This window comes from Phoca vitulina, unplaced genomic scaffold (genome assembly GCF_004348235.1).
Source record: "Phoca vitulina isolate PV1807 unplaced genomic scaffold, GSC_HSeal_1.0 scaffold64, whole genome shotgun sequence".
Taxonomy (NCBI): Eukaryota; Metazoa; Chordata; class Mammalia; order Carnivora; family Phocidae; genus Phoca; species Phoca vitulina.
In genome coordinates this window covers 8,944,887-8,954,724 of record NW_022589767.1, presented here as the reverse complement: position 1 = coordinate 8,954,724, position 9,838 = coordinate 8,944,887, and the positions used below count along the sequence as shown (strand labels likewise).

General features: G+C 38.5%; 1 protein-coding gene across 6 annotated transcripts in view; it reads right to left on the bottom strand.

The window, feature by feature from the left end:
- The window catches only part of SLCO1C1 (solute carrier organic anion transporter family member 1C1), a 67,514-nt gene that overhangs the window by 13,336 nt on the left and 44,340 nt on the right, over positions 1 to 9,838 (bottom strand). For all 6 annotated transcript variants that reach the window (XR_004297834.1, XM_032391825.1, XM_032391826.1 and 3 more), the window contains 2 exons: positions 5,736 to 5,931; positions 1,490 to 1,655 (listed from right to left, as the gene is read on the bottom strand). Coding sequence is in view for 5 of the 6 variants with exons in the window: in XM_032391825.1 (XP_032247716.1) it covers positions 1,490 to 1,655; positions 5,736 to 5,931 (362 nt within the window). In the remaining variant the exon portion in view is untranslated. The remainder of the gene's footprint in view (positions 1 to 1,489; positions 1,656 to 5,735; positions 5,932 to 9,838) is intronic.

Genomic DNA, 9,838 nt, shown 5'->3' with positions numbered 1-9,838 from the left:
TTTTTTTAATGAATGTCAGATAAAAAGCTTTTGAACCTTGACCTTGCCTTTTACTAGATACATGAGTTTAGGCACATCAGTGCCTCATTTCTCACATGAGGAAAGTAAGTAAAGTAATAACCAATCACTTGAAGACCATGATATTTAAATCCCCCCCTTTTTTAAGCACCTCTCTTAGTTCCTGGCATGAATGCCTTCGATAAGTGAGGTTCCAGGTAAGGAAAACTTTCAAGCAGTTTAGACAAAAGAGTAGAGGCTGAAAGAAAAGGAAGGAGGAGGAGGAGCAGGGGAAAAGGGAGGGGAAAGGGATGGGAAAGGGAGGGAAGGAGAGGGGAGGGGAGGGAAGGGAAGGGGGAAAGAAAGAGAGGAAGAGAGAAAGAAAGAGAGAAAGAAAGAAAGAAAGAAAAAGAAAGAAAGAAAGAGAAAGAAAGAAAGGAGAAGAGAAAAGAAAAAAGAAAAAAGAAAGAAAAGAAAAAAAAGAAAAGAAAAGAAAAGAGGGAGGGAGAGGGGAGGGAAAGGGGAATGGAGGTCAAAAACTCAGTTTCAGTTGGGTGGGTAGTCCTGTTCACTGTTGCTGGAAGCCAGTCCTTTCTACTCTGAATAAAATGTCAAAGTAACAATAAACAGAGAGAAAATCAACTTGTTACTCTACATCTACAGAAGTCTTTGCCTAAGCATTCTTATCTAGTTGATAAGCATATGTAAATAGATGTATGGGTTAATTTTCAGCCCTCTAGGACTGTCAAATACAGACAGATTTCATCAGCACAAGTAGACAGCAGTCTGACCACTAGCCATGAAAACAGAGTACAAGAGTCTATGTTTGGTGCAGAAATGTAAAGGTGTGACTGGAGAAATGAGTCTAATGATCTAAGTACATCATATCTTCCACAACTGATTTCTTACCTTTATTTCCAACCTCATCTCTGTCATCTACCCTATAGAACTCCTTCATTCCAGCCACCTACTCTTTTCATTACTGCACACACAAGCTTGATTTCTCAGGCAGAGTGTCTGGAACTATCAATCTCCTCAAAATCGAGCTCATGATCCCTGGGTCTAAACCTCTTGGGCTAGACTTTCTAACACTGTCCTCTATTTGTCCTGTCCCTAAAACCTCCCAGTACCACTGGCCTTGGGGTCAGAAGAAATGGATCCCAATGCAGATCTTATCATATGATCTTATGACTGAGACTGTCTCATTTGAGGCTAATATTCCTCACAAGCAAAATGAGAGAACTTCACTACATCATTGCAAGTCTCTTCCAGCTTCACGATTCTAATTCTTACCCTAATTGTTTCAACAATTCTAATCCACTAGCGACGGAGATGTTTCCTATCTCCATATAAAAGAACAAGGGTAGAGTAAGAGCCAGAGCTGCTACCAGTGTGGTCTGCTTCTGGGTTGGTCCCTGAGCTCCCAGAGAGCTGTGCAGTTAGTTACGTGGTAGAGAAGACGTCACAGGCACACACATCAGGGATTCCTTACAAGAGTTTTTCCACTCCTGGTGGAGGCTTGACAACCAGCAAGACATGCCGATGCGTATGTGATTCCATTTTCACCACACACAGGTTCCCATTTTGTCTCTGAACATTTGCATCTTGAGTTGCAATCTGAAAAGAGAGCTCGTTCATGATAAGAGACAGGTTTGGTTCTGAAAAGAAATGTAACAGTATAAAATATTACCTCTTAGCAGGCAGCACCCTAATATCTTCAAAAATCAGTGTTCTTGAGTAATATAAATGGCAGTGCCAACGGAGTTTGCCTTTTGGAAACACAATTGTCATCAGAAATGCCAGTTTCTGATTATTAAATGTGAGTCTACTATTAAGAAGCTTTCTCTTGAAAGTTATCTTTAGAGGTTTACACCTTCACATAATATCCAGTTCTTGGTTTATGGTTTTTACTAAAATCGACGATCTCTAGGATCTTCTAATACATTTCTATGCAAAGATGTAGGAAAGTGGCTAACAAAGCAGAAAAGTAAACTTCTAGAGCAACTAATGACATTACTTAAATGCATTGCAGGCAGTGTGTGCATGAGCATGCGTGCTTGTGTGTAAATTTCCTTCACAATTGTCTTGGCATCAGTAGAATGGGCATTGCTGATGGTGCAGTAAAAGAAAGAAAACAGTCAAGTAGTCAACATTATGTCAACAGACTTCAGTTTGGAAGAGCTACACATCCTATTTGTGTCTTACTAATAAATGCATTGCCAGTTCATCTAACTTTTCTCTGTCTCAAAATCTCCCACTCTATGCAGCTCTTCCATATCTCAGGTCATTCTTTCTGATTCTCTTGCACATGCTTTTTCAATGACTTACCCATTCATTTGTTCATGTGTTCAAAAATTTTGTGGAAGCCTTCTAAGTGCTAGCTTTGGGAGGAGAGAAGATAGTTACAAATATGAATGAGACAATATTTGCCCTTAAGGAGCTGGCTTTCTGCTCTAACAGTTAACTTTACATAATTTTGATGGTCTTCTCTCTTTTCTCTCCCTGTCATTCTGTCTTACCTTCCCCCTTTATCTCTCCCAGAATTCCTTCTCTTTCACTTCTATTTCTTCCCCTCACTTGAATGACCTCATCCTTCTACTTTTATTCTCCTTGTTCCTTTCATATTCCTTTATTCTTTTCAGGGCATACTTATGCAATGGTATTTCTCTTCTACCTGTACCTTATTTTTCATCCCTTGGCACTCCATCATTCTTTTTTTTTTTTCTCTATTATTTCGAATTTATTTACTTGATTATTCTCCTCCTCTCTCTCTCTCTCTCTCTCTTTTTTTTTTTACAAAAGCATTTGAGGGACTTAAAACTGAAACAATAACAACAAACCCCACGTGCATTGTCATGTACACTCAGTGAGGGCAGGAACTATTTGTTTTATTCACTCCTGGGTCTCCAGCACCAAGAACAATTTGGGACATACTAGGTTAAGAAACAAGATTTCTGGTAAGTCAATCAAAGTAAAACACTATTTTATTCTGGAAGAAAATAAATGTCATTTTGGCCCCTCCTTCTAAGAGGTATGTCCTATAATGATTGCAATTATAATTTCTTAATTGATGGAATATTCCATCTAGTAGAACTGCTATGCATTTGGTTACCTCAAACATAAAAGCCACTGAGATGTCTCCAGACAGAATAAAAGGATATAACTGGGCCTCCTGAGAAGTCATATAGGAGTATTTCATCCTGTTCTCTTCTATAAGGCATTAATTGTTAAATTAATTGAGACTGTTTGGTAGTATCCGAAAGTATAAGTAAGTGCCTTTGAAAGCCTAGAATCAGGCCACTATGGATAGTGTAGGACTAGGATCTCAGAAGGTTACTGTTGAAAGAATTTTGGGGGAGATCTAGGCCAACTTCTCATTCGGCAGATCAGGAAAGTCAGGTCCAAAGTGGGCAAATTACTGGCTCAAATTCACAAGGTTTATTAGTAACAAACTTCAAAATGAGAATTCTTCCAGGCCCCTGGATTCTAAATTTCTTGTCTCACATCAAACTTACTCTCATTATTGCAGAAGAAAGGTTTCTTCCATTACTATATCTAAAGCTGTCTACAGGGTTCCTGTTGAATGTCCAGAATCAAAACAGCCTTGTGGAACAAAGCAACTCAGGATAATCCCTGGGGAGCATATTGTATTCTATAAAGCCAATTATTTTATATTACTAAATTATGTTAAATTTATCATCTAGGACTATCTTGAAGCAGAAATTAATTGCATATATGTTTTACAAAGGATGTGTTGGCAGAGTTATTTAAAATTTTAAGATAATTTTTATCAAATATGTCAGAATATTTATACTCAAATGGGATTTTGCTTTCAAAAGAGTCATGTTGGGATGCAAGAGCTTTTTCCAGGGATGTTGCCATTTCTTTGGCTGCTTCCAATAGCAAAGCTACCCTTAAAGGTTAAATCTTTGCCATTGTTGGGAATATTCTGAAAAACATGGAAAGCAATTTCAAAAGAGGAGTTTTAGAATGTTTTAGATGATGAAAGCATTATTGCAATGCAGTCGTAGTCTTTTAAGGCAACTGCTTTCAAAGGCTAGTACTCATGCAATGAATATATTATCTTTTATTTGTTTAAAAATATTTAATCATTTATTGTGTGGGCAAACTTTTAATGAACCTCAAAACTTTGCCATTGTTGTCCGTCTATGTGTTTGCTTTTGGCTTAGAGACACGATGATGTTGTAGAAAGAATATTATACTTTGAAGAGGTAACTGACCTTTCTAAACTCAGTTTCCTTTAAATGAGGATAATAAAACCTCATAAAGATGCTTTGAGGATACAAGTGAGATAATGAAAGTTATGGTGTTTTGTAAATTGCAAAATACAAAGAATTTTACCACTGTCCATCTACCATTAGGATCATAGGGACAATTAAAGACAGCATAGGGCTTCTACTCTCTCCAGAATCTTCTTGCAATTCCTGCTTACAACTAACGTCCTTAATCTACATTGCTGACGGTTAGCAAGGCAACGTTACTACACTCAATTAACTGGTAACTGGTAACTTCTTCTGGTAACTCCCAGAAGCAACAGTATATAAACTTCTCAGTCACTAGTTTTCTTGGACTTTTTAGATGGTAAAAAGTATAACTAATATTCACTTAAGAGCAGGAGAAACCAGGTTAATGAGAGTGATGGAGATTGGACTATGGGGACAAGACAGATAGGTAAACATGGAAGGAAGCACAGGAAGAAAGCTGGAGAGCAAGCAGTAAATAAGCAGCAGCTAAACTAACAGAAACAGATCATTAGATCAGGAGCATTGGCCTTTGAGCCACAGGCAGAGTTTGGACAGTCACGAAGTGCAGTTAGTGTGGTAGGCCTGGCACACAGTAGTGGCTCAATGATTAATTTAAACAGATAATATATAGCTGGGTGGAAGAACGAAGACAGCTGTGTCTGGGAACTCATGTTCAGAGGTAGAGAGATGGCAAGGACTCTTGAAAGGAAAAGACAGGGTAGTTCCTTCAAGATCCAGCTTTGTATTAAGATGGACAGACCCTGGAACCTAAGAAAACTAGTCATCCACCCCATACGAGATGGCATAGGTCTGAAAACATCAATAAATATTCTCTTGACCAACTGCAAAGAGCTAAAGAGAGCTGTTGTGTGGTTTACCAGGCTGAGGAATAGCATTCTCTCCTGAAACTTCACATGATTTGAGTACAACAGAGACTACAAAAAGTAGCACAGAGACCTTTCCAGTTATCCAAGTGTTCAAAGAAAAAAAAATACAATTGTTTACAAATGGCACATTTCTTTTGTGCCAGGAAAGTACTAATCACTTCCATGTATATTATCTTGGTTAAATCTTACAAAATTTTATAAGGTGGTTATTATTCTTATTTTTAAAGTGGAAAAATTTGAGGTTTGATTAGATTAAATGACCTATAAAATGTCACTTCACTAATGATGGACAGAGGCAAGATTCAAGGTCTGTGTTTTCCATTGTCAGGTTGCCTTATATAAGGAAGATATAGATGTAATATTTTTAATAATTTCTCTTAGGCAACCAAAATCAAAGGAGATGACAGATTCTGGTGACACTAACAGCTCCCATGTCAAAGTACTGTCAGCTATTCCACAATAAAACTATAATTCCTTTTTCATATTTATGATGTTCACAATCAAATTATCTTATTTTGAAACTCTATCAATAATTAATTTGATTAAACAAGCCAATCTCCTCAGATTACTTAATGAGTGAACCTACCCTTGGTAGGAGACAGTTAGTCCTGCCACATCAGAATTTTCACAGCCCAGTGCAAACAGGGAAAGGAACAGGAGGTACCCAAGAACAGATGATCCCAAGTAGAGTTTTGCAGCTCCATACACACTGATTCTGAATTTTTTCATAACTATCCCCCCAGAGAATATTCCAAAGGCCACTGCAGGTATGTTGATGAGCCCTGAGGAACAACAACAACAACAACAACAACAAAATATATATATATATCATTTTGTGAATCTCTAAAAGAAATCTGAGTGTACTGACATAAACTTTCTAAGGGATTATACAAAACTATATAATAGTTCCTGACAAGTTATTAGACTGGTTGGTCATTTTAAGTTATAGAAATATTAATTCACTATTATCTACTGACATATCAAGAGATTTTGATGAGTGTCCAGGTTATAGATTAATGATAGCACAACTGAGAGTCTCAGAAGTCTGCCTAACTTGTCTAGCACAGAGTTTAAAATCAATAAACACTGAATTAATCAATGAGTCAACGTCTTTCTGGTCTAATCCCAGGATTAACAGGTACAAGCAAGGGGCAACTAGGTGATAGTTAATGTTCTTTAAGTTCATGCATAAGAGAATAATAGATACATGGAATTCAGGGAACAAAAACACAGTTTTGGTTCTTTTTTTCTAGCCCAAACAAAACTTATTTTTATAGAGTCTTAGTTGCTTAGTTTGGTATCTTTCCTAACAACCGCAACAACAAAACAACAGTAACAAAACAATGTATTATTTGACTCTTTTTGTATTTACTAATTGCTTATAATGTACTAACCACTCAGGTAAGCATTTAATATATCTCTAACATTTATCCTTCACCACAACCCTAGTAGATAGCCATATTGTTATTTTCACTTCAGATAGCAATTTATTCATGGTCATGGTTAGTAAGTGTTAAAGCCAGATTTGACAATATAGAGTTGATGTCAAATCTCATGCTTTTCTTTTTTTTTTTTTTTAAGATTTTTTTTTTAAAGATTTTATTTATTTATTTGAGAGAGAGAGAGAATGAGAGAGAGCGAGTACATGAGAGGGGGGAGGGTCAGAGGGAGAAGCAGACTCCCTGCTGAGCAGGGAGCCCGATGCGGGACTCGATCCAGGGACTCCAGGATCATGACCTGAGCCGAAGGCAGTCGCTTAACCAACTGAGCCACCCAGGTGCCCTTTTTTTTTTAAGATTTTATTTATTTGACAGAGAGAGACACAGTGAGAGAGGGAACACAAGCAGGGGCAGATGGCAAGGGAGGAGCAGACTCCCTGCTGAGCAAGGAGCCTGATGGCGGGGCTCCATCCCAGGACCCTGGGATCATGACCTGAGCTGAAGGCAAGTGCTTAACAACTGAGCCACCCAGGTGCCCCAAATCTCATGCTTTCAATCACTACATTATACTGTCTCTCCTCCAAAGAGTTTGGAACACAGGATTCTTGATAAATAGATGTGCAATCTCACTAGTAATCAAATAAATGTGATTTTAAAACAACACTAGGAAGAGATCCAACAAAGTGGTTGAGAGCTTGGACTCTGGAGACCTAAATACCTGGTTTGGACCTCAGTCTCACACATTAATAGCTGTGCAATGGCAGGTGATTCTCTGAACTTCTATAAACCTGTTTCCTTACCTATAATATGGAGCAAAAATAGTGCTGAGGTGACTAGCATGAAAAGTTCCTAGCACATGCAAGGTTGGTTCAACATCCGCAATACAATCAACGTGATACAATACATTAACAAAAGAAAGAACAAGAATCATATGATCCTCTCAATAGATGCAGAAAAAGCATTTGACAAAGTACAGCATCCTTTCTTGATCAAAACTCTTCAGAGTATAGGGATAGAGGGTACATACCTCAATATCATAAAAGCCATCTATGAAAAACCCACAGCGAATATCATTCTCAATGGGGAAAAACTGAGAGCTTTCCCCCTAAGGTCAGGAACGCAGCAAGGATGTCCACTATCACCACTGCTATTCAACATAGTATTGGAAGTCCTAGCCACAGCAATCAGACAACAAAAAGAAATAAAAGGCATCCAAATCGGCAAAGAAGAAGTCAAACTCTCACTCTTTGCAGATGATATGATACTTTATGTGGAAAATCCAAAAGACTCCACCCCAAAACTGCTAGAACTCATACAGGAATTCAGTCAAGTGGCAGGATATAAAATCAATGCACAGAAGTCAGTGGCATTCCTATACACCAACAAGTCAGAAGAAAGAGAAATTAAGGAGTCGATCCCATTTACAATTGCACCCAAAACCATAAGATACCTAGGAATATATCTAACCAAAGAGGCAAAGGATCTGTACTCAGAAAACTATAAAATACTCATGAAAGAAATTGAGGAAGACACAAAGAAATGGAAAAACGTTCCATGCTCATGGATTGGAAGAACAAATATTGTGAAGATGTCAATCCTACCTAGAGCAATCTACACATTCAATGCAATCCCTATCAAAATACCATCCACTTTTTTCAAAGAAATGGAACAAATAATCCTAAAATTTGTATGTAACCAGAAAAGACCCGAAAAACCAGGTGTTGAAAAAGGAAAGCAAAGCTGGTGACATCACAATTATGGACTTCAAGCTCTATTACAAAGCTGTCATCATTAAGACAGTATGGTACTGGCACAAAAACAGACATATAGATCAATGGAACAGAATGGAGAGCCCAGAAATGGACCCTCAACTATATGGTCAACTAATCTTTGACAAAGCAGGAAAGAATGTCCAATGGGAAAAAGACAGTCTCTTCAACAAATGTGTTGGGAAAACTGGACAGCCACATGCAGAAGAATGAAACTGGACCATTTCCTTACACCACACACAAAAATAGACTCCAAATGGTTGAAAGACCTCAATGTGAGACAGGAGTCCATCAAAATCCTAAAGGAGAACACAGGCAGCAACCTCTTTGACCTCAGCCGCAGCAATTTCTTCCTAGAAACATCGCCAAAGGCAAGGGAAGCAAGGGCAAAAATGAACTATTGGGACTTCATCAAGATAAAAAGCTTTTGCAAAGCAAAGGAAACAGTCAACAAAACCAAAAGACAACTGACAGAATGGGAGAAGATATTTGCAAATGACATATCAGATAAAGGGCTAGTATCCAAAATCTATAAAGAACTCATCAAACTCAACACCAAAAGAACAAAGAATCCAATCAAGAAATGGGCAGAAGACATGAACAGACATTTTTCCAAAGAAGACATCCAAATGGCCAACAGACACATGAAAAAGTGTTCAACATCGCTTGGCATCAGGGAAATCCAAATCAGAACCTCAATGAGATACCACCTCACACCAGTCAGAATGGCTAAAATTAACAAGTCAGGAAATGACAGATGTTGGCGGGGATGCGGAGAAAGGGGAACCCTCCTACACTGTTGGTGGGAATGCAAGCTGGTGCAGCCACTCTGGAAAACAGTATGGAGGTTCCTCAAAAAGTTGAAAATAGAGCTACCATATGATCCAGCAATTGCACTACTGGGTATTTACTCCAAAGATACAAAAGTAGGGACCCGAAAGGGTACGTGCACCCCGATGTTTATAGCAGCAATGTCCACAATAGCCAAACTGTGGAAAGAGCCAAGATGTCCATCAACAGATGAATGGATAAAGAAGATGTGGTATATATATACAATGGAATATTATGCAGCCATCAAAAGGAATAAGATCTTGCCATTTGCAACGACGTGGATGGAACTGGAGGGTATTATGCTGAGCGAAATAAGTCAAAAAGAGAAAGACATGTATCATATGACCTCACTGATATGAGGAATTCTTAATCTCAGGAAACAAACTGAGGGTTGCTGGAGTGGGGGGTGGGGTGGGAGGGATGGGGTGACTGGGTGATGGACACTGGGGAGGGTATGTGTTCTGGTAAGCGCTGTGAATTGTGCAAGACTGTTGAATCTCAGATCTGTACCTCTGAAACAAATAATGCAATATATGTTAAGAAAGAAAAAAAGAAGAAGAACGTAGCAGGAGGGGAAGAATGAAGGGGGGGAAATCGGAGGGGGGAGAAGAACCATGAGAGACGATGGACTCTGAAAAGCAAACTGAGGG